Source organism: Nicotiana attenuata, chromosome 9 (assembly GCF_001879085.1).
Source record: "Nicotiana attenuata strain UT chromosome 9, NIATTr2, whole genome shotgun sequence".
Taxonomy (NCBI): domain Eukaryota; kingdom Viridiplantae; phylum Streptophyta; class Magnoliopsida; order Solanales; family Solanaceae; genus Nicotiana; species Nicotiana attenuata.
In genome coordinates, this window is record NC_031997.1 from 33,360,667 (window position 1) to 33,386,299 (window position 25,633).

Sequence of the window (25,633 nt, forward strand, 5' to 3'; positions counted from 1 at the left end):
TTTAAGTTTATGTGAAAATATTTTTTAGTATGTTTATGTTTTGCAAATATAATAAATAAAGCACACAAGAACAAACATCCTAAATATTGGACTATATTTACGATTTTCTTGCATGAACAACTGTATGTTGCACTTTCAAGAGGGATATCAAGATCGACAACAAGAGTTCTGGTTAAGGCAGAGTAACCAAAGCATTAGGATGAAACATACACAAAAGATATTGTCCACATAGAAGTATTCGTTAAGATACCATCACATTAAATACTTATAAACTATAATACATAATTATCTAAAGAACATGACAAAATTGCTCATTTGTGTAAGTTTTGATGATGTTTTTTTATTTTAAATTCATGTATTATGCTAATGTAACAATATTTTTCGGCATTCAGATGATTGTTGTATTCTTATACATAAATCTTATTAATTAAATTTTATTGTTCCTTCATATAAATAAATATTTAAATCATCACGTGTCATTCTTAATGTGCAACGCACGTTCATAGATACTAATAATTAAAAAAAAAAAAAAGGAGGTTGAACTAATATTCTAACAGCACTCATGAGTCATGCCCCTCACTCCCATTTAGCAACTTTCTTACATCAACTTCATTGAGTTTGACCTTCACATTTCTAACCAACCACATCTCACTAATTATATTTTTTTTTTCTAATTTAATGTTTGATATCACATATTTTTAAGGTTTGAACTTCGAAACTTCTAATTAAAAATGGTAAATCCTATTCATTCTACCATAATATTTGATGATCATTAGTTAAATAGTACACTCTTCGTTTACGTTTACTTGTCCATTATACTAAAAATATACTTTAACTTTTACTTGTATATTATGTAAAATCAAGAGAAAATGACAATCTTTTTTTTATTTTTATTTTACTTTTATCATTAACTACTCATTTCCTAAATCATTTTTCAAGACTTTTGGAATTGCTATTATTATTGTGGATAAAATGGTAAAATATATACTTCATTTTTTTTAAGTAAGTGCAAAGTTAAAAGGATAACTAAAAATGAACATCATTTTAACTCCACTTGTCTAATAACAAAAAATAAGCCCACCCCTACTCCTCCACAACCCCCCCCCCCCCCAACCCAATAAAAAAAAAAATTAAAATTAAGTGCACCCCCAACTCTACCTATTGCCATGTCAAAAGCCTGCCTTCCAAGGAGGAGTATATCAAAAGTCAAAACTCAAAATCTGAACAAACTCTTGGAAACTCCATTACCCTTTTCTTCTGTGGAACAAAGAGTGATGACAGAGTAATGTAAATGGAAGTATCTATGGATTGCAGCCTTTGGGACAGTGTTTTGGAGCTAACTAAGGTATCCCAAGAAAAGGGTGGTGATCCATTGGTTTGGGCAATACAAGTTTCTTCATGTCTGAGTTCAGCAGGGGTATCTTTGCCTTCTCTTGAATTAGCCAATTTCTTGGTATCTCACATTTGTTGGGAAAACAATTTGCCTATAGTGTGGAAGTTTTTGGAGAAGGCCTTGGTTCTCAAGATTGTGTCTCCCATCATTGTTTTCCCTCTTCTTTCCAGCAGGTATTTATTTGTTTTTGTGTTTTTCTGGTTTCCAATTTGTTATGCATTTTTATCTTACTTGTCCTTGTTCTTTGAAAGATTGAATCTTTACCTTGGTTTATTTTGTTGAAGAATGTATTGTTGTAACAAATGTGAATATGAGTTCAAAAGAGTGTGTGTGTGTCTTAGTGTGCTGTATCTTGTTCTTCATAGTGCATTTCTGTCTTACATGTCTTTGTTCTTTCAAAGATTGAATCTTTATTTTACTTGGGTTGTTTTGTTGAAGAATGTATTGTTGCAACAAATGTGCATATGAGTTCAAAAGTCTGTGTGTGTTCTCAGTGTGCTATGTGTTGTATCTTGTTCTTTGAAAGATTGGATCTTTATGACTCTCTTTATTGTCCAGAGAAATATAATCTGAAAGTTGGTGGTATATCCCTTGAGAAGCCATGTTAGGCTTTTCTGAGTCACATGAGCTGGAATGAATGCTTATGGAGATTTTAATGGACATTGTGCAATAATTTTCTTTTACTTGTGCAGGTGCTTAGGTTCCAACTTTCTTGTTTTAATCTTTCATCTTTTTGTATGTCTTTACATGTAACTTAGGAGCAAATTCTGGCCCTTTATGTGTTCTTTTGATGTTTTGCTGGCATTGTGGAATACTTGTCAACCCACTTTTGGTAGCATCTTCATCATAATCCTGTTTATTGTTTTCTGTTTTTGTTTTTATGTGTGTGTAGCTTTATTTTTACCTACACTTAATTTTTACAGGGTAATCCAAAATCGGCGCTTGAGGCCGGCTGCATTTAGGCTCTACATGGAACTCCTCAGAAGACATATTTTTACTCTTAAAATCCATGTAAACATGCAAAGCTATAAGAAGTGAGTGGAATTTCCCTTTGTACTGTTCATCTGTTAATGGATCTTTCTGTCACATTCTTCTTTAATGTGAGTATCTCCCAGAAACCGAGGGCTCCTGTGCTCCATATTGCACCCACTACTTTGGGAGTTTTTGGCTTGCTAAGCTAAAGAAGCAATGTTTACTTAAGGGGAAATACTAGACAAGTTACTTAATTTAAGGCATGACAGATGATCTATCAAATACTTCTCATATATATCATTAAAGCTAGACAATTTTTATTGTAGAGATTAAGGATATTTCAAGAGTAGAGGAAAGAATGATCGTTGGTTTTTAAAATTGTAGATTAACCAAACTGTATTTGCTTACATTTCACATTTAGATGGTATGTATATCGGCGAATGTTGAATCTTGGGTGTGTCAAGTGTTTAGGTTTGTGGTGACTCTGAACTTGACTTTTATCGTAGAACCCTTTCGTATTATCTTCTCCCGTCATTACTTCCATCCTAGGTAATGCATGCATTCCACAATCTATCCATTATGTTGACCTGACTCGTATCTTTTTTGGGCAAATTAATGTTCTATTTTCAGGATTGTGAGTTTCTTGGATAGCGTCCTCTATTTGACTGAGATATTTGGCATGCACGCTGATGAGCCTGGTGTTCTTGTTGTTGAGATTATCTTTTCAATTGTTTGGCAATTACTCGATGCATCATTGGACGATGAAGGGTTGCTCCAACTTACTCCAGAAAAGAAATCTAGATGGCCAACTAAGCCTGAAGATATGGAGATAGATGGCTGCATTACTGATATGGAGAGAAATGAACACAAAGAACGGTTGAAGAATTTAAATACTCTTCTGGCTATTGAGTTGATAGCACAATTTTTACAAAATAAAGTAACTGCCAGGATTCTTTACTTGGCTCGCCAAAACATGTGAGAACTTTTTCCCTTCACAATCTCTTTCCAAACTCTATGCATTGTTTCAAGTGTTTTTGATGTTTGTCTATGCTGAAAAGACTAACAGTTTACTTTTAGCTTTGCATGTCAAGTTACAAGCTTTGTGATTTAACATTATCTCACGTAGCCGTAGATGCACTTACATTGAAAATAATGAAATCAATAGTACCTTAATGTAACTGCCACATGTTTAACCTTTGTGTCTCCTTAATGATAGTTTCACATCATATGTACATTGACTACTCGAGCTTCATTTTGATACTTTATATATATATATATATATATATATATATATATATATTTCTACTTCCTTGGAATGACTTTCTGAAATTTTACTCTCATTTGAAATATCCAATTAATATTGTACCAAAACCTGTCAGGCCCGTACATTGGGGAGCTTTTGTTCAGCGTATACAACTACTAGCTGGAAATTCATCAGCATTGCAAAGTTCAAGCGTTATATCACCCGAGGCACTTCTTCAGCTGGCATCAGATGCTCACAATTTAATCAAAACAAATTCCTTACAAGAACGTTATGTCAGAAGCACTTTACGATCTCTAGCTACTTGTGCTGGTCTTTGTTTTGGGAGTAGCCGTTCTTCCCTTTGGCTTCCTCTAGATCTCTTCCTGGAAGATGCAATGGATGGTTCACAAGTTAATGCTACAAGCGCTATTGAAATTATAACTGGTGCGATTACTTTTTCTGTCACATTTTTTGTGTCAATAAAGAAAACTGTAATAATTATTTGATGTGGCTAATAGAATCAAGTGCTTTACTTCTGCAGACTTAGTCAAGTCCCTACAAGCAATCAATGCTACAACTTGGCATGAGACATTTTTAGGACTTTGGATGGCAGCTCTACGACTTGTTCAAAGGGTTAGAAAAATCTTTGATTACTTTGTGCTTAATGTACTCATGTTTACCTTCTCCAACTTAATTTCCAAACCTTAAGTTAATGGGCTTCAAAGTAGTGCATTAGTGCCCTTATATTTGTCATGTATGATTCGTGTGATAAATGCATAATATTTTCATCTTTATCTTGGAAGGATAATATTTAATTTTGTATGACGGAGCTGCAACATAGCTTAATAAAGCTATTTGGTAGAGAAAGACAAGAGAGCTGTAGAAATTAATTTAGGCACTTGATTACCAAAGCTTGTCTTAGGACATAAGATATATCTTTTTCATTTTCTCTCAGTTCTGAATTTCCCCATAACAAAAGAATATGTTTTCAAGTGTTACCTAAACAGTTTTATTATTGTCATTATTGGTTTTTTTGGATAAGTCAAGTGCTGCTTAAACAGTTGCAGTATGCAAGTCTGAGGTGAGGGAAATATGATGCTACATCCATGAGCACACAATTCTTTTCATTCAAAATTTGACCAAGATATTAAGATGATACGGTTTATTTCATTAGTAGTGCTAAATCTTTTTGTTTGTATTTTGATAAATCTTGTTTTCAATTGTCTTAGGAGAGGGATCCAATTGAGGGCCCTATGCCTCGCCTGGATACTCGCTTGTGCATGTTGTTCTCTATCATAACACTTGTCGTTGCCGATCTTATTGAGGAAGAGGAAAGTGAAGCATGTGATGAAATTGAATCCAGCATAGGCAGGCACATGAAAAAACAGGTTGCAGGCACACGTCGTAGGGATATAGTCTCTTGTTTACAGAGTCTGGGCGATTATCAAAGCTTGCTAACGCCGCCTCAGGCAATCACTACTGCAGCCAACCAGGCTGCTGCTAAAGCAATGATGTTTAGATCAGGCATCAATACCAACAGTTCATACTTTGAGTGCATCAACTTGAAGGATTTGCCAATCAACTGTTGTAAGTACTCTCTTTTTACATAACCAAATAGAACTTGAAGGTTTATGAAACCACCAGTGTTACACCCTTTGTTTTACTGCTGTTAACTCTAACAGAGACTAAGAGAGGTAGAATCGACGGGTTCACTGGGTTTCTAACTATAGGCTTGGGAAATACTTTGGTTGTCTAAATTCTATGCGGGTTTTAGGCTCTAGTGAACAGTATATGTCAATAGTGTGAGGAAAAATAAGCTTTGAGATATAGGTATAACTCAAAGTAATTGCATATATACGAGTAGTCTAGAAGCAAGAGGAATGTCAAATATTTGGAAAGAACATAGATTATGCTATGCATCATTATACAGAACAAATGTTATTGCAAATATCTGGCATGTATATGAAAATATAAAATATATATTGTCTGTGTATGTATATCTGTGACCAAAAATTGGTGGTAGATTTATGATGATCAGAGTCTAAGTATCCTTGACATGTGGCCTATATGAGTATGCTTTACAAGTAGCACAAATTATTGCAGATTCAGTTTTTGATACTTATTTTGTACCACCGGTTGTGCCTATTATCATGCACCTATAAATGTACACTCGTTTTCTACTGATGTTGTGAAAGTCATTGATGGTTTGGTAGAAGATTTACACTTTTCAATGCTGTTTATCCAAGAGAAAGTCTGTTAAATGTACAAGAATAAGCATTTTTCACATTTTTTGGTGATTGTTTAAACCTTATTTAATCGATCAAATTGCTGAAAATTTTACCATCTGATCTTGTTTCCATTCCTGAGAAGATGCCTAACAATGCTCACTTTCTTGTAAGCTTCATTGTAATGTGGTTATATATTAGAAGATGTTATTATTGTATGTGGCTAGAACTCACGCATATGAGAGAATGACACCAGTGAAATGGACATTATGGTGGTCCAACATTTCTTGCAGATTTTGTTGTTTATTTTTATTATGCTGTTGCTTTCTGAACAACGCACGAACTTTGCCCTTGCAGCTGGTAACCTGTATCATTTGATAGTTGAGGCATGCATTGCCAGAAATCTGCTGGACACTTCTGCTTATTTCTGGCCCGGCTACGTGAATGGACGCATGAACCAGTTACCGCACAGTATGCCAACTCAAGTGCCTGGTTGGTCATCATTTATGAAGGGAGCCCCATTGACTCAAGCAATGATTAATGCTTTGGTTTCTGCTCCTGCTTCAAGGTATGCCTAGGTTAGCTTTACGTTGATACTTTAGTTCCCTAAAAATGTTTAAAGTTCAATGATTAATTAAGGAAAAACCAAGTTCATGCTGTAACTAATCTGAGTGTCGAATCTGTGAAACAATTGAAGCTTGCAATACTGAAGCAACAATAGGCTGTGTATATTTATGGAAACGGCCGATGGTAGAGTTATCTATAGTTGTCCCCTTATCCTAGGCAAATGACTCCTAAGTTGAGAATGACAGATAGTTGTCATAATCTATTGTAGTTTTTCTTGATTGTAGCCTGGTCTTCAGTTGCTTTTTTTCTTTCCTGAAGCCAGGTATATCAGATGCTCTTTTTTATTGATTTAGCCAAGGGTAAAGCAACTTAATTTAAGCTCATGGATTTAATGGAAGTTTAGCAGAGCTTGAGAAGATTTTCGAGATGGCGGTCAAAGGAGCAGACGATGAGAAGATAGCTGCTGCCACCATTCTTTGTGGAGCCTCACTAATTCATGGTTGGAATATACAGGTAACAAGAAATAATTTGTTTCAGCACATCTGTAGCTCTATAAGAGAAAGGAAATTTTTAGTTTAGATTGTGGATGCATGTGCCAAATGGTTCATGTGTCAAGCCTAAGTAATCACATTATGGTCCTGTTACCCATTAAGTATTATTAAATCGTTCATGCAGACAAATAATGTGATTCTTCCTTTTGGTTATGATCATGCAGGAACATGCTGTTAATTTCATAACCAGGTTATTGTCTCCTCCAGTTCCTACTGACTACTCTGGTAAAGATAGCCATTTGATAGGCTATGCCCCAACGTTAAATGTCTTACTCGTTGGAATAGCACCAGTGGACTGTGTTCAGATTTTCTCCCTTCACGGCATGGTATATTTGTTAAGCTTCATATTATTTCTTGTATAAGATGAAAATACATTTTCTATGTGTTCATGGTAATCTCCTTGCATGTTGGTTACACTACTAAGGAATTTATTGGTTCTACTAATATCCAGACCTAACTTATTGTTTAGAATTTATTATTCATATAAGGGCTGCTAGAGAAGCAAAAGAACTAAGTTATCTTAAACAAAGGGCCTTCGTCTCAGTTGTGGGCGCCTTTTTTAAAGTTTATTATTTTCAGCTGGGAAACAAAGCCCATAGTCTCAGCTCATTGTGTGTAGAAGTTGAGTTCTTTCTCCATGATAGATCACTTGCTTGATTGGTTACTTTTTCCTTTCTTATCCAAGATAAGATTGAGTATCATGCTGACATTGTACAGTATGACATGTATAAGAGGCCTTAAAACATGTGGACTACACCCTTGACTATGTTCGTTTTGAACCTTGAAACATAATAAGCATGACACTTCCATTAGGTTCCGCTAAATGCTGTTAAAATTTGCTAAATTTGAGAAAAATTTAACGAGGAGGAAGTGGAAAACATAAAAGTTTTCAGAAGAGAACGTTTTAGCTTTTTCTTCTCAACAGATTCTTGAACCCAAAAAACGAATAACCAAATCTGAAATCTTACTTAACAAAGACATGAAAGAACTTAAAGATTTATTCAATTTTTCTTTTGAAAGTCAAGTTGTATTCAGGTAACTGCGGAAAGTAAGAGTTGTAGCAGCATCCTAATCTATCCTTAAAACGTTTAAGATGCCCTTAAATACCTCCCGGCCAGATGGGAGAACTCATTTTCTCTACATTTTTACTTAAATGATAGAGTGAGGCATGAATAATTTCAGAGTTCTGCATGCCTACATAAACTTCAAGGTACCTATTTCTATTTTTGCAGGTCCCACAACTTGCTGCTTCATTAATGACAATTTGTGAGGTGTTTGGTTCATGTGTTCCTAATATCTCATGGACGCTGACAACAGGAGAGGACATCTCAGTGCATGCTGTGTTCTCAAATGCCTTTGCTCTACTACTAAAGTTATGGAGGTTCAACCATCCACCTATTGAATATAGAGTCGGAGATGTGCCCCCTGTGGGATGCCAACTAACTCCTGAATACCTCCTACTAATGAGGAATTCCCATCTTGTGTCTTCCGGAGACATGCTAAAGGATCCAAATAGAAGGAGGCTTGCAGCTGTTGCAAGTTCATCTTCTCCTAATCCTATATTTGTGGACTCATTTCCAAAATTGAGAGTTTGGTATAGGCAACATTTGGCATGTATAGCTTCAACTTTGTCAGGTCTTGTAAATGGGACTCTTGTCTGTCAAACTGTTGATCTTTTACTCAATATGATGTTCAAAAAGATTAATGGGGGAAGTCAGAGTTTGATCTCCATAACATCCGGAAGTAGCAGCTCTTCTGGAACTGGAAGTGAGGATACTTCTCCAAGGCCTAAGTTACCTGCTTGGGACATCCTCGAAGCCGTTCCTTTTGTGGTTGATGCTGCTCTAACAGCATGTGCTCATGGAAGACTTTCTCCCCGTGAACTGTGCACAGGTTAGTCAATAAATGTGACAAATGACTCTTTTCCTTTCAACCTAAGTATCCGCAACTTCAAGATCATCCACTTGCAAATCTCTGAGTGAACTAATTAGCAATTAAAACTAGTTTGCACTTCGCAGGTTGCAGCATACATTTTTTGGAATTTGATTTTAGTTGCTTCCTTGTAAATAAGTATATCTTTGATGTGTTAAAGCATAATTTTAAGGGGGAGGAGGTTTAGGAATTTCAAGCACTTTGACAATGCCTTTAGTTCTCATCGAGGGTTTAAAATTATGGTTCTATGTTATCAAATAGTTCCATTTCTCAATTTCAGGACTTAAAGATTTGGCTGATTTTCTTCCTGCATCGCTAGCAACCATTGTAAGCTACTTCTCAGCTGAGGTCACTCGTGGTGTTTGGAAACCAGTTTTTATGAATGGCACTGATTGGCCAAGTCCTGCTGCAAATCTCTCCAATGTTGAGGAACAAATCAAGAAAATTCTAGCAGCCACTGGTGTAGATGTCCCAAGCCTTGCTGCAGGTTTTTCCCCATTACTGAGAGTGATTAAGAATGTCATTATCTATATTGTGTCAAGCCATATATGTTGCTTCACTTCTTCTGAACCACATATAGACTTGAGTCTGAAGCTAGCTTCCTCCATTCCAAGACGAATGACACAATTACTATTTTGGGAAGTCATACTATTTTCTTTAACTACAATTTTTTAAACCTTTTTATAGTTGTTGTAACTATAAAAAAAAAATGTTATTTCTAGTTACATAGTTTTTAATATGTATATGTTATTTCAAAAAGATTAAGACATTGATGTCTGAATTTGCGCTGAAAATTAAATGCGCTCCCCCTAGCACTCCATATGCTGACATTCTTTTTGGAAGTAAGGGAGTATCTAAAATAAGAGCGGCAAAAGATTCATGAAAAACATTTTTAAAATAACAGATCTTAATGTGTCATTTCCTTCTTGGGAAACCTATGGTTATTTATATTTGATTGTGTAAGAACTGAAATCATCTGTGGTGTCTAGGCATGATGAGAATCTTTTCTTCAACTTTTTGTACTTGATCATTGAATTCCAATTTTTTTCTTCCCCAGGCGGAAGCTCGCCGGCAATCCTTCCACTGCCATTGGCTGCATTTGTCAGTCTTACTATAACGTATAAACTCGATAAAGCGTCCCAGCGTTTTCTCAATCTGGCAGGCCCCGCTCTGGAGTCACTTGCAGCTGGCTGCCCTTGGCCATGCATGCCAATTGTGGCTTCTTTGTGGACCCAAAAGGCAAAAAGGTGGAGTGACTTCCTTGTGTTTTCTGCATCTCGAACCGTCTTTCTCAACAACAACCATGCAGTCATTCAGCTTCTCAAAAGTTGCTTCATGACCACCCTTGGTTTGAACTCTTCCTCCATATCAAGCAATGGTGGTATTGGTGCACTTCTTGGACACGGATTTGGATCACATTTCTATGGTGGTATTTCTCCGGTTGCCCCAGGTATTCTGTATCTACGAGTTTACAGATCCATCAGAGACATCATGTTCTTGAGAGAAGAGATTGTTTCTCTTCTGATGCAATCTATAAGTGATATAGCACACAGTGATCTTCCAAGACAAAGGTTGGACAAACTGAAGATACCCAAAAATGGAAAGAAATTTGGAAATGTTTCACTTGCTAAAACAATGACAAGGGTGAAATTAGCTGCCTTGCTTGGGGCTTCTTTATTATGGTTATCTGGTGGCTCAGGGCTGGTGCAGTCATTAATAAAAGAGACTCTTCCCTCTTGGTTCTTGTCTGTTCACAGCTCCAATCAAGGAGGTGAGGGTGGTCTAGTTCCGATGCTCAAGGGGTATGCACTGGCATACTTTGCAGTACTCTGTGGAGCTTTCGCGAGTGGTGTCGACTCGTTATCCATGGCATCAAAGAGACGTCCAAAAATCATTGGGCGTCACGTGGAATTCATAGCCAGTGTCTTGGATGGCAAAATATCACTTGGTTGTGATCCAGCTACTTGGCATGCCTACGTGTCGGGATTTGTGAGCCTGATGGTTGGTTGTACACCAACTTGGGTGTTTGAAGTAGATGCTGAGTTGTTAAAGAGGCTCAGTAAAGGCTTGAGACAATGGCATGAGGAGGACCTTGCTCTTGCTTTGCTTAGCATTGGTGGTGTTGGTACAATGGGATCAGCTGCAGAATTGATCATGGAGGTTTCATCATAGTATTTCTTCTTACCATAAGAAATTTTGTAGGTAGATTGTTATTGGTAGTTTAAACTTAGTGTTCAACCAAGGAACCTTGTGTACAGTTTAAAGGTGTAACCTTACTTTATGTGCTTTTTAGGCTGTTTGTTGATAGGAGGGAAGTCATGTACATTTGGTGTGAAAATATGTCTTTTGGGTTCGAATTACTAAAGATTATATCTATGTGATAAACAAGATTGAACCAACTTTTGTCTTTTGAGGTGATATTGAAGGCACAGGATCCTCTATTACACTGCTACTCTTTAGTTGCAGGTTATGCCTATGGTTTCCAAACCTTTTACGTTTAGTAACACAAGGTAGCTGGACATTATAAAAGAAACTGAAGAAAACACAGCAGTTTGATTTAAATATTTTCTTGGCAAACTGCAATGTACAATGTATTGGGGTCAAGATATCAACCAACCAATCAATCAATTATTCCTCTTTTTTTTTTTTTTTTTATTTTTTTTTTTTTGTTAAGAGGAAACTATGCCTCAATCAATCAGTTAGGGAGGACATTGGCCAAGATAGACTAGATGCTGATATTAACTCTGTATTCGGNCACTCAAAAAAATTAGGAGAACTCTTCTCTTGGCAGACCAATGCCAAAAAGAGTTTTCGCTGCAGCAACAGCTAACAAAATTGATTTTATCATACAACGCCACTATAAGCAGTTGACCTTGTCAATCCTAGACTTCGCATAGCTTGCCTTACTAGAAATGCATCATCCCATTTGCCGGCATCCGCATAAATGTTAGAGAGAAGGACCCTACTAGGACCATGAGATGGCTCCACTCTTGCAAGGTTCTCTGCAGCCCTTTCTCCTATTTCTGTGTTACCATGAGTTCTACAAGCAGCCAACAATGTGCCCCATATGATGGTATCTGCCTCCATAGGCATGCTCCTTATTAGCTCTTCAGCTTCTTTCAACCTTCCTGCTCTGCCAAAAAGATCCACCATACAACCATAGTGCTTAACATTTGGTTTTACATTATACAATTTAGTCATGCTCTGGAAATGCTGTTCACCAGCCTCCACCAACCCAGCGTGGCAACATGCACTTAAGACTCCAATGAAGGTGATTGAATTGGGTTTAATGGTTCGCCTCAGCAAATCTGAGAAAATATCAAGAGATAAATGCGCGTGCCCGTGCATTGCCAGGCCACAAATAATGGCATTCCATGGTGAGACATCAACTGCTTTCTCTCGAACTTGATTGAATACCTCCAAGGCATCATTGACATTAGCACATTTGGCATACATGTCAATCAGTGCTGCACTCAAGTTGTCATTCAAAGGGATGGAGTTTTTGCAAATATAATCATGAGCCCATCTACCTTCTTTAAATGTTCCCAAAGTAGCAATAGAAGAGAGGACACTGACCATAGTTATTTCATTTGGTTTTACGCCATTAGCTAACATCTCATGAAAAAGCTCAAGGGCCAAATCAGGTTGCTCACTTTGTGAATAACCAGAAATCATCGAGCTCCACGAGAAAACATCTCTTGCAGGCATTCGGTCGAATAAATGTCTCGCCTCATCAATTTTTCTATTTCTAATAAGTCCTGCAATTAGGGCATTCCAACATGCAACATGGTTCTTGTTTCCTACTTCAAACTGCAAACGAGCAAGATCAACTTCCCCGCAAGCTGCATAAAAGTGAACTATTGTTGCCTGTATAAAGTCCAAGATATCAAAACCCTCCTTCACTGCTACACCATGAAACTGCCTACCCTCATAAATAGACATCACTTGTCCACATGTTGATAGAAAGTCTACAATCATAACATCATTAGGACGCAGCCCAGTATATAGCATTTCAGAATACATTCTGACAGCCTCACTCAACCTCCCCACTTGCAAATAACCATCAATAATTGTACCCCAGGAAACCACATCTTTATCAACAATCTGTTCAAAAACCTCTCTACTTAAATCAACTAACCCAGCCTTAGTATACCCATTCAGCATCACATTCCAGGAAACCACATTTTTTTGAGGCATCTCATTAAACAACATACTAGCATCCTTTAAACACCCACTAAGACAATACAAATGAAGCAAATTGGTGGATACGTGAACGAAATCCGTAACCCCAACTTTCAACACCAACCCATGAAGCATCTTACCCACCTCAACCCCTCCACAATGCAAATAAGCTGAGATGACATTCACCATAGTCACCTCATTTGGACCAACACCAAAGTACCTCATATCCCGAAAACCCCAAATAGCCTCGCTCCAATACCCCTTCTGCACCAAACCCATTATCATAGTCGTATAAGACACACAATTTCTCTCAGCCATTTTATCAAACACCACACGAGCTTCGTCCAAAAGCCCAAATTTCACATACCCACACAACATTATGTTACAAGACACTGCATCTAACCTAGTACAAGTGTCAAAGATTGTCTTAGCATCAGTTACTAATCCACATTTTACATAAAAAGTAATTAAGCTATTTAGGATGTAAATGTTGGATTCAAGGCCAGATTTTAAGACAAGGGAATGAAGTTGTTGGCCTTGTGTGATACGAGAATCTGTTGAACAAGACTTGAAGGCTGAAACAAGTGAGAATTCGTAATTGGGTTTTTGTTTCTTGGTGATTTGGAGGTGGGGTTGGTGATTCAATGGGGTTTGTGAAGATGGTGTTTTTTGAGCTGAAGAAGAGACCCATTTTGGAGAGGGAAAGGAGAGTGAAAATATTGGAACAAGAAAGTGAAAGGATGGCTTGTGTCTGAATCCAGTGATCATCACATGATACCATGGGATACTTTCTTGGTTTCACTCAAACAAAATTTGGTGCCTTAAGGAGGGAAGGACTCGTAGATCATTTGACAATTAAATTTGAAGAATTAAATACTCCATTTCAATTTATATAAGCTAGGTAATTTGGGAGAAAAAAGTCCGTCCTTACCTTGCTTCCACTTATATATTAAGCTCAGATTAGTGACAAGAGTTTGAACTTGTAAGAAAAATATTAAGCTTAAATTAGTGAACTTGAAAGTCAAATATTAAGCTCCAATCAGTGACAGTTTGTGTGTTCCATTCTTACTATTGAACCAAAACCCTGGGGGACAAAAGTAATAATTATTTCACTTCACTTGTTACTTAATACTATATATTTTGGTTATTAAGCAAAAAACAATTGTTTACAACCTTTAAGAATTGACTATTTAAAAACATTTTGTTAGGTTAACTATATAAAAAACCAAACAAGTCATTTAACACCTTTGACCTTATTCACGTAATCACAAACTGTTATAAATAGAATTTTATTTATGGTGAATGTCTATATTTAAAGAGATTCTAGGATTTATTACTTGGTGGCTAAGTCACCCTCTCCCTATAAATAGATGGTTCTATTCCATTGTAATTCATCCCAAAATTCAATAAGAATTTCCTCTCTCTCTTTCTCTGCAATATTGTTCTTGTTCTTTTATTGTTTCATAACACGTTATCAACACGAGACTCTAACCAATTGAGTAGAAGCTTTGGGATTGATCATAATGATTGTCAATTGTTCTACGAATTTCCTTCATGATTAAATTCTGGATTTAAGGTATGTATATTACCGTATTTTTCTCTTTTATTCTGTAATTTAATTTTAAATACAAGCAAAGACAATAAATTTTGATTACAACTCTAATGGAGTTTGTAAGAAATTATAACCACCTGAAGTGGTAAAATTTCTATGCCTCGCCATGATCAAATTCATGTATGATTGTGGGCAAAGAATTGAAAACCCGTCCCATTGAATTTGCTCCATTCTCTTTCCCTTAAGAGAATGTGATAGTAGTATGTGATAAGTCTGAAAGAAGACAAAATTATTACTATGAATGTATCAATGGATATGGACGTGGCAATAGACGAAATTATAATCGTCATCATTTGTGGTAATGAGAACAATAAGGATTCTCAAAATAATCTTTCACTCTGTGAAAAATATTTGTCATCGATTTGACATGAGATTTTGTAAAGCACATATAGATGATTATGGTCCATTCATGATGTGAATGTGACAACATCTGATTTATGAATACATATTCATTCTTCAAAGAATATGAACGTGCTAGTGGTAGTGAATATACCGCACTCACCTCTAAAAGGAGGTTTGAGATGATATAAAAAATAATGTCATTATTATGGCATGAATGGTCATTGGTCACGTACCTATTGTACGCCAAAATATTTTGGCATTGTGATTGTTAAAAGACAACGGTAATGCAAGAAACAGATCTTGCATATAATTTTGACCATAACCATAATGGTATAACTTTCTCTTTAAAAGAGATATTCACCATATGGGTGTTGATGAATATGTGGTACTACAAAATTAATTGAGAACTCTGCAAGAGCCAATTATACTATTTTGGAGAAACACAATTAATTACCAATAAGGTATTGTGTTGTAGTAAGTCTCAAAGAAACTTATTCAGTTTCCAAAGTATACGCGAAAGCGGTTGATTATATCGAGACTATAAATAAAGGAAAGATTTAATATCTTCTATTACTACAACTTGTAGCGGGATAATATGTATGTGAAGAGCTACCCGCTTTATTCTCCAGTTTGTACTACCCAAACAAAAAAATGCCACAATAAAGAGAAGTTTATTGATATAAAAACCTATTATCATAATAAACTTGGAGTTTATTGATAATTGCACACGTCATGGTGTAAATCTGAACTTTATCAATATTGATAATTTATTCAGTTGGCATAATTGGTTTAGCCATGTTAATTTAAGTATAATGTGCAAAAATAAAAGAGAATTCACATAGGTAAATATTAAAGAACTAGAAAGTTCTTTACGAATTCTCTTACATTGCTTGTTCTTATTAATTAATAGACCAACTAAACTTGGGACTGAATCCCATGAATGCTGAAAATATCAAAGGTGAATATGGGCCCATTCATCTGCCATGTATACCACATAAGATGCATCTATGAGATGGTTACATGTGCGATTATTAATAACCTCCAACATGGTATTTTGCGAGGTAACTTGCTCAATAATTTAATTTCGAGCATAATTTCCAGATTTCCTATTCAAGATAGTTTATCTTGATAAGTTGGTTTACATCATAGTTGGTTTAGCAAAATAATTTATTGAGTGCCTCCACTTAATAGCTAAACTATTGCTTATGAGAACAAAGTTATCTATATCAGTTTGATATAGGTTATATACGAAAGTATATTAAAATATTCTCCCCTCACAAGTGGTTTCAGGGTCAGGAACCAAATAATTCCATATCATTATTATTGATGTGCGGTGTATATTTTGATTAACACTATAACGCACAAAGATGTGTTCTCAAAGTTGAGGAAACAAGTTAGTTTTTCTAACATGAGGGGGAGACAAGATACAACAGTTGAGAAAAAGTTACATGGAATGAATTATCATTTATACATCTAGATCCCCGAATAAAATAATATGAACTTGAAGTTCATAAAAGGATAATTCATGTGTAATTTATTGCAAAGCATGCCAGACGCATTTGCTGACCCAAAGAAAGTAACTATATTCTCATTGCAAATGCTCCTATTTGAATAAGTCCTAGAAGGACAAAGTCTATAGTACGCTTAAAGCGTATAGACAAATCGGTTTCAAATAAACTTCTTGATAAAGAAGATGAGCAAATGATCATAATAAAGGAGGCAAGTGATCTAGAAGATCACATGACATAACACTTTATAAAATCTCATGAGAGATTCAGGTACCTGAATATATGAATGAAGAGATCTCTATGTTATGTCTTTATGAAAAATAAGGAGGTTGGAACTGATATAAAACGTTTGTCGACGACATCTATGATAGCGCTAAATATATATATGAGGATCTTAAGTCTGAAGAAACAATTCAAATAGAATTGGTTTCATATGAAAGCCATGTAGTTTTGAACATGTAGTTCAAACGATTGAAAGTATAAAATCAATAGTGTGTGCAATCACTTTTATTTATCTTATATGTCTAGCATGACATGAAAAGTTGATATGCATCTAAAGTCTATTTAAATGGCTTATTTGACTATACTTATATGACAATCCCCAAATGATTTAAATTGCTTGAAGCATATACAATCTTGATCTTGAAGTACCACATCCTCAATGCAATTTATGCACAAATGTATCTTGCTATAACTATATGCATGATAATATGATAGCAAGAGTTTTCACCTCTATGTGAAGATATTGAACTGACGATTCCAACAAGATCATATGAAGACAATCCATCTCTATCAAGAATGATGATTTCAAGGTGCAATATATTCATTCAAGTTAATATGGCTGATTTGTTTATCAAATATCTACCAAAGATCTTTTGAAGATGGTGCACAAGATTGGAATGCAAATGCTTAAGGATGTGAAGTGATGCTCTCATGAGGGGGAGTTAATACGCGTTGTACTCTTTTTCCCTTACAAGGTTTTGTCCCACTGGGTTTTCCTTGCAAGGTTTTTAACGAGGCAACAAAAAGGCGTATTATTAGATATGTGTACTCTTTTTCCTTCTCTAGAATTTTTTCCCATTGGGTTTTATTTAGTTAAGGTTTTAACGAGGCACATTATCTGTTGAATAGACATTTAAGGGGGAGTGTTATAAATAGAATTTTATTTATGGTGAATGTCTATATTTAGAGAGATTCTAGGGTTTATTACTTGGTGGCTAAGTCACCCTCTCCCTATAAATAGAGGGTTCTATTCCATTGTAATTCATCCCAAAATTCAATAAAAATTTCCTCTCTCTTTCTCTGCAATATTATTCTTGTTCTTTTATTGTTTCATAACACAAACAACATAATTATTTGTTCTGGTTAGAAGTTCTATCAATAAATTTAGATGCTCAAAGGATCCATTTTGCTTGTGCAAATTGCAAAACAGAGTCAACTAGTGGAGTTCATCCATATATATATAGGAAATTCAAGAAAATTAACTTGTATAGTTGAATCATCAATAGAGTGAACTTCCTCCTTAAGAGAAGAGACAAGTAACTTTGTCTTGAAAGTTTAAACCATTTCTCTCATATTTTGCTGATGTATTTTATCCTACCAATTTTTCTAACAATCGATAATGTGGTTCCCAAGTGTTCTTTCGGTCGGTACGGTACGGTATTTAGATATTTCGGTTCGATATTTTCGGTATTTGGTTTCTTAAAATCCTATATCAATACTGTACCTAATTAAATTCGGTATGGTTCGGTTTTTTCTCCTTTTGGTTTCGGTTTATTCGGTTCGGTAATTTCGATTTATTCGGTTTGAATACTAACTAGTGCATAGAACAATACACTCTAATATTCTTAATTAAAGTACTCAAAAATACAAAACTGAAAATGTTTGTTGACAAATTTTTTGTCCAAAACTAATGAATATCGACCCAAATAGAGAAAATTGTACATAAAAGAATATTTGATCATTAGAAATGTCTTGTTACTTGTTTAGAGTTAATTGATGAACTTTGAGAATAAAGGAAAGTAAAATTTTAGATTTCTTATATTTATGTTATAACTGATAATATGTGTTTTGTGTAATATAATACATATTTCGGTACAGTATCGGTATTTTGGTATTTTATTTAAAATACCAAACACCAATTTTTTAAAAAACTTAAACCAAATACCAAAATACCGTATACCAAAAAATTCGCACTTCATTTTACAGTTTGTAGGTGTAAGAATTTAATTTTCATTCAATATTTTTTCCCGTTCTTCCTACTTAAGCCATTGCCTTCACACACACACCACACCCCCCCAAAAAAAAAAACCAACAAGATAATGCTGCAACAAACCTTAGATTCAAAATTGGCTCTTTTATATTTCATCTTTACAATTTCTGCCCTTACAACTCCTGTACATAGATGACTATATGTAAAGTGAAATTCTTATATAAGCCGTGCCAATATTGGCATGGACTAACCTTGGATATTGATTGTGAAAAGTTCCAAATAGCATAGGCGGAGGTCGAATCCCGAATTCTAGCACAAACCCATTCAACATGTCAAATGTAGGATTTTTTTTATAAGAATGAACATATCATCAGAGAGGAAAATTAAGAACGTTGTGAGAGGAAAATATTCGAGAGAAAACACCATTCCAACACTTTCAGCAACCTGGCAGGTAATGAGGGAGGAAAGATATGTCATCCCTTATTTGATAATGTAAAATATTCATGTTCTATGGTATACACTTCTTGAGGAAAGAAAATGTTCTGGCTATAGTTTGTACACATTGAGCATTGTTCTAAAGTAAGTGTCAATGGGATTTTTTAAAAAATGGTTCTGAACAACAATATCAATCTCCCATGCTTCTGAAATTCAGAAGGTAACGAATTAGATCCCGATGTGCGATGATCAACATTCAGCGATTATCTGCTTTACCATTAAGTGCCAGAGTCCTGCAGTAGATCAACAAATTTATCGGTCAGTCATCGTGGAAAGGGCATAAACAGTAATGAAAATCTGGAAGGCGACCAAAAGAAAATAAGTTACAACACTTGATGGACCAAGTCCCAGTCCCCACTTATTGTTGTTGTACTTGATGGACCAAGTAGGTAAAAATTTCTAACAGATTGAGAATGTAGAAACCATGCAAGGATGTGAATTCAGAAGAAAACAGTTCAGCATCAGGATTCTACACAAGAAACTAGCTAGGGATACCTTTGGTCAAAGTATGATCGAATTTAACCTATATATTAGGAGGATTAAGTTGACAGATTGTTGCTACTAAACAGCCAAATAATACAACTTGCTCCCGAGTTCCAAATAGCATGCAATGTATGGATTTTAATGAGAGGAGTATTTGACGGTATGATCAATTTTTTTCTTTTTTAAAAAAAAAAAAAAATTCCAATCAGTCGATCATCATCATTTTCAATATAATTCCATCAAATACGGTCTTCAAATTTCAGATTCAGGCCAAATGAACTCTTACAGGTCTTCTGAATCTATTTAGAGCTTTTCTGGGACAAAGGACAGATCAATTGCAACAGAAAACAATTGAGCAAAAGCCAAATGCATCAAATTTCCAAGGAACTAAACGACTTGAGAGCTTGCCAAAACTAAAACAGATCAGAATGTATATCAAGTTATCTGCTACAACAAACAGTTAAAACGAATTAATCGACTTATCAAAGCACTCAGACATATTACTTATCACAATGGTAGTTACTAGTTGGACATATTTATACTGAGTCCGACAAACAACTTCAAAAAGAACAACTAGTTAGATGGCCACAGTCAAAAACTTTGTAAGACTTTCCGTCTCTCTATTATTTCTCACCAGATATGTTGCATGGACTAACCCTTCCAACTGCCTCTTGAATATTTGATCCCACTATAACGCACTGTGTAACCCATGACTTGATAAAATATGACATCGTTATGTAAAAACCAACATAGATAAAATATATTCCTAAAGCATCAGATCACCTGATGATAATATTAAAGGATGTTCTACCTGCAATATACTAAAGATTCATTATCAACTTTGTTTAATCACATACCTCGACCTCGGATCTTCAGCGAAGAACTTAGCATATTAAATTTCTAAAAATACAGGTGCACTGTTATACAGCAATATCATGATACCATCAACTGAAAGGAAGAATCTGGGCCATCACCAAGTGTTTGTTGGCAAAATCCAGGAGCTCAGTTTCCATATTCACATAAACTTCAAAAAAAATCCATCACTACCTCAAAGACTTATCCTAAACTGACAGAGCGGCCTACGGCCAAATCCTCAACTGGTTAAGTTAGTCTTAAATTGATGAAGTTCATATCTGATAACCAACGTTATTAGAGCTGAAATGGAATCATCTATGAATTAGATAAGCATAAATGAAGAGCACCAGCAGTGATCTGCTTTATCTTACATCATGATGCTCACAAGCACCGATAGAACAATGAATCAGATATTATTCATCCATGGCATTCGATCATACACCATAAAAGCTATGGGAATGTTGAGATAGTATGAATTGCCTACTGATTGGTAAAAATGACTTACTACTTGTACACAGTGTTTTTAGGGGCGTTTATGGGGCGAGTCTCGGGCGCGAATCGGGGCGGGGCGTATGTAAAACGCATCTGGGCGTTAATGAGAGGCGTAGATCCTTTGGGCGCACGCCCCAAGAGATGAGGCGCACGCCCCAAGAGATGAGGTGCACGCTTAGGCGGAAGACTCCGAGACTCATGCCCCAGGGAACTTAACCAATTGAAGGATGAATTTGACAATTGCCCTTATATTTTTAACACCCTTTTTGGTTTTACCCCAAATCTGTCCCCACCCCATTAAAAAAAAAGCATTAACCTCGTAATAATCGTCCACACTCATAGAACCTTGAGCTTTCTCTTCGTTAGACAGTGAAAAATCACTAACATGCATTTCTGCTTTTTTTAGAAAATGAGTGCCATTTGTGCTCTTAACAATGATATCAACATATCTCTGAGCAAATTATTTTGTTTGCACCAAATTTTCTTTACTGTTAAACTACTAGAAAGTTATCCCACTCATATTTTAAAATATATATTCTAAGGCATCTATAATGTTTGTCTTTATAGTTTAGAACTGCATATCATTGCCATGAACTTGTTTGATTTTATTTCATTTTTGTTTATTCTTACAAATAATCAATGACGCATTTTACTTATCTTGTTTGGAATATGGATTGTTATTTCGGTTAGAACATTATTGACCTATTGTTAAGATGTATCTCATTTATTAGTATATTGTTTATCATTAATTTTAATTTTATTTTATTAATCATAAATTGAAGATCTTTGGGACTTACGCGCCATGTCTCGGGGCTTACGCCTCGCCACATGTTGGGTAAAACGCCTCGCCTCATGCCCCCGCCTTTTAAAACACTGCTTGTACAAAGGAATGTACTCCTAGAAATCTTGGATTGTGACCTTTAAATAATGCAATCATAGTCTAATAGGTTAAGAAAAGATAATGCCAGATATATTTTAGAGATCCTATAAATCTGGCTTTAGTGGCATTATATTTGTAGAAAGCTTCATTACTGAAATGCAATTCCTTTGAAAAAAAAAGAAAGAAAAAAGAAAAACAAAATCATCAAGGATTATAACAAACACGTTAAGTATACACTAGAATTCCCAATTAACTGAGAACTAAGAAACAAAAGAATGTAATACTCGTGGAAGTCCACTCCCGATAGCAATCCACGTTCAGCCTGAAGACTGCAAAGTATCCCTTAGAACTTCTGCAATCTTGTCTACATCACTATAACTCTCCCAAGTACTAACATCACCATTGGAAAACACACAATCTTTGAAGCCCTTAAAGTTTAACCTTCTCTCATGAATTAGCAGATCTATAAGACATTTCGCTGCTGCATCAGACGTGCATTCCACTTAGGGTTATATATACAGAAAGGCAATATCTTACAAGTTAATACTTGTAGTTGCAACAAACTTTACATTCACTTCTCATAAATTTGGACAATAGATTTGCACACGGAACATTTTACTTGCTATTCCTAAAGTGTCAACCCCAGACTTAAAGAAAGTCAATAAAATTAAAAAGATGTTTAAAAGGTCATAAGATGGGAGCAAAATGAACCATAACACCTGTTGGTTCCCAATACTTTCTTTTTAGTTTGAACACGATACTATTTCTACACAAGAAAGGATATTTTTATTTTGATAAGTAAAAAAAAAAAATGAGCAGTCTCAAGGGTAAGAAGCGCGGGAAGAAATCCAACAAAGTTCCCACATACGTGGGTTGACATTAGGAACTTTCCTTGAGGCGATACTTACCTTTTTATGATCGAGAGTTTTGCTGGTTTTTTTTTTTTGTTTCGAAGCGCTCCAGTTAAATAATAGACTCAGGTCACCAGCCAAAATTCAAACGCATAACGAGTGCCTACCACACATCTCGCTTTATAATACATGTACCGTTGAACCAAAGCCCCAGGGGCTACCTTGAGTCAACACTCGTTTACCCTATTTATGGATGAATTAACTAATAGCATACAAGATGATCTTCATGCTGTATGTTATGCAAATGGTATTAGTTAATTGACGAAACTAATGGAGATGCCAATGAAAAGCTGAAACTATGAGGGAGCATTTTAAACAATAAGGGTTTAAGGATGAGCAAAAACAAAACAAATTATATAGATAATATGTAAGGAGAAGGTCATTTGGATGGTTTAGCCATATCCTACGTATGTAGACTCTCCATAGGTTCGACACAATGAGGATTATAGGTACTAAAAGGAAAGGTAGATGTAAAATCACATTAAAGGGACATTTTCTCAAAATAAGTACTATCTCGGATTCACTACAAGACTTAATTAAGCACAGAAACTTATGGAATCAAAAGAATCCATATTAGTTATGCCAATTAGCTGGGATTAAAGCTCTGTTATTATTGTTACACGTATATTAAGTTGGTGTTTGACAGGACTCATGTAGGGACGTGTCTAATTTGTCAAAAGAAAATTAAAGAAAAAGTACGGATATGTTAAGATTGAGAGAGCTTCTAGTTTTAGTGAATCCCTCGTTTGCCTTAAAAGACAAATCATTAGTATCTGAATGAAATGGACCTGAATACAGCAGAATGGATTCAAAGGATTCATAAGTCGGCTCCACCTAGTTTGCTATTAAGACAATAATGAAGTAGTTGATCGAATGATCTCTTTGACAAATCGTTGCCATTGAGTCAACTAGTAAGCCTTACAATCACTAGCTAATGTATTTCTTCTCATCTATACATGCTTTGATGGATATAGTTATCCAGTATTTGTAATGGTGAGAGGTAGCAACTACCCGGTATATTAATCGAGTTATGCGCAAGCTCGCCGAACTTAATCACTTTGTTAATGGACATAATCAATCAGCAACTAACTCAGGTATACAAGCCACATTATCTCACTACACTTAGATGTCTAACATCTTAACCGCCCGCCAGAAGCAAAATAGCCCAACAAAATACAAGCCGCATTACCCCGATTTATAAATCTCTCATAAAACTCTTACTAACTCATCATCGCTATCACTTCTCAGCACCATCACTCACAATCAAAATAAACCAGCGCAGCACCTTTTAATCTATAATTGATTAAGTGACCATTACAGATTTCATTGTCCAATCAGTTAGAACGAACCAGTTCTTGAAAGTACAATCATCTATACAATGAGTAGTGAGACTGAAACCAAAACACAATCAACAAAAAGTAAATACTTAAAGCAAAACAGAAGCTACTTACTTCTTATGGCGACGCCCTCGTTTAGCACCCCAACCTTCAAGTTTAGCAACAGGACACCCACATTTAGACCTAAACAACAACACTGCACGTCCATTGGGGGGTGCCATTTTCCTTAACTCCGCCCTTAAACACTCATAATCCGGGTTATTCTCACTCCCACCTTTCCAAGGCAACTCATTAATCTCTCTCACAGCTTTACTACTACTACTACTACTATCACCCCCACCAGATCTTAAAAAACACTCCTCACCCTGCAATTGCAAGTCAAATTCCATAGCCCTTCTCAACCCTTTACACCCAGGTTTCCCACATTTCCTCGATCTAAAAAACCCGAAAAACCCACAACAGATCTCGAATGAAATCACCACCACGAAGAAAACAACGAAGAAGAACGCGTAAAAGATGTACTGGGTTGTTGAAACGTCGACGTTTAGGGTAAGTGGGTAGGGGAAAAGGAGGGAAAGGGAATTGAAGATGTAAGAGAAGTAGGAGATTATGAGGAAAGTACCAGAGAAGAGAACAAGAACGAAGATGAGAAGATCAAGGGTAGCTGAAGGGGAGTGATTACAGAGGGAGGAGGAGGAGCAATTTGGGGAATTTGGATTTGAGGGTTTCTTTAGGGGTTTGGAGAGGGAAGAAGAAGAAGAAGAAGAAGAAGAAGAAGGGGGGGCCATGGTAATGGAGGAAGAGAGGAGGTGATGGTGCATGTTAGAGAAAAAGGGTGGGTGGTGGGGTGGGGGAGAGTAGGGGGTGGGGTGGTGATTAGGGGGGTTTTGTTTTTCAGGTGGAAAAGAGGAAGAGGAAAGTGCGTATGATAGTATATTGTGGTGCACGTTAGTGGCGTATGTTATCATTCTATCAATTACAAAAATTTTGCTACTTTAATAATTGTTCAATAATTATAAAAAGGAAATATAATTGTCCAATAATTAAGCGTGATTTCTTTTCCATAAGAGTTATGCCTTTATTTTCAAGGAGTTTTTATTTGCAACTCTAAAATATACGTAACATTTATAATCCTCTACATGTATTCCTTAATTCTTGTAGAAAGGATTCTCGGAATTTATGGCTTAAAATTCCAATCTATGTAATAAAAGAATCCATGAAAAATTTGCTTGGTGTATAAATACTTAATATATTGGGATCCATTTTTTTTAATATTGAAAAGTAAGTGAAGCTTTCATTTCTTAAAATTAAAATAATATACGTATAATCTAAAAGAGTCTGATGAGAAAGATGTTATTTTTTTTTCACAAGAAACAATTACGCTAATTTTTTTTTTTTTATCTATGTCCATTGAAATGAATAAATAACATCCCACCTTTTC

General features: G+C 35.6%; 3 protein-coding genes across 3 annotated transcripts; 1 reads left to right on the top strand and 2 right to left on the bottom strand.

The window, feature by feature from the left end:
• LOC109232234 (mediator of RNA polymerase II transcription subunit 33A) lies at positions 1,170-11,333 on the top strand. The gene is made up of 12 exons (XM_019397925.1): positions 1,170-1,566; positions 2,317-2,427; positions 2,996-3,340; positions 3,745-4,052; positions 4,150-4,241; positions 4,838-5,195; positions 6,191-6,401; positions 6,799-6,913; positions 7,116-7,277; positions 8,184-8,844; positions 9,164-9,370; positions 9,941-11,333. Exons 1-12 carry the CDS (start codon positions 1,292-1,294, stop codon positions 11,053-11,055), a joined length of 3,960 nt encoding a protein of 1,319 aa, XP_019253470.1. The 5' UTR covers positions 1,170-1,291; the 3' UTR covers positions 11,056-11,333.
• On the bottom strand, positions 11,595-14,074 carry LOC109232235 (pentatricopeptide repeat-containing protein At5g19020, mitochondrial). The gene has a single exon (XM_019397926.1). It carries the CDS (start codon positions 13,831-13,833, stop codon positions 11,728-11,730), a length of 2,106 nt encoding a protein of 701 aa, XP_019253471.1. The 5' UTR covers positions 13,834-14,074; the 3' UTR covers positions 11,595-11,727.
• On the bottom strand, positions 19,174-25,070 carry LOC109232236 (uncharacterized protein At5g19025-like). The gene is made up of 2 exons (XM_019397927.1): positions 24,307-25,070; positions 19,174-19,467 (listed from the first exon to the last, which is right to left on the bottom strand). The coding sequence occupies exons 1-2, from the start codon at positions 25,011-25,013 to the stop codon at positions 19,431-19,433; spliced, it is 744 nt and encodes a 247-aa protein (XP_019253472.1). The 5' UTR covers positions 25,014-25,070; the 3' UTR covers positions 19,174-19,430.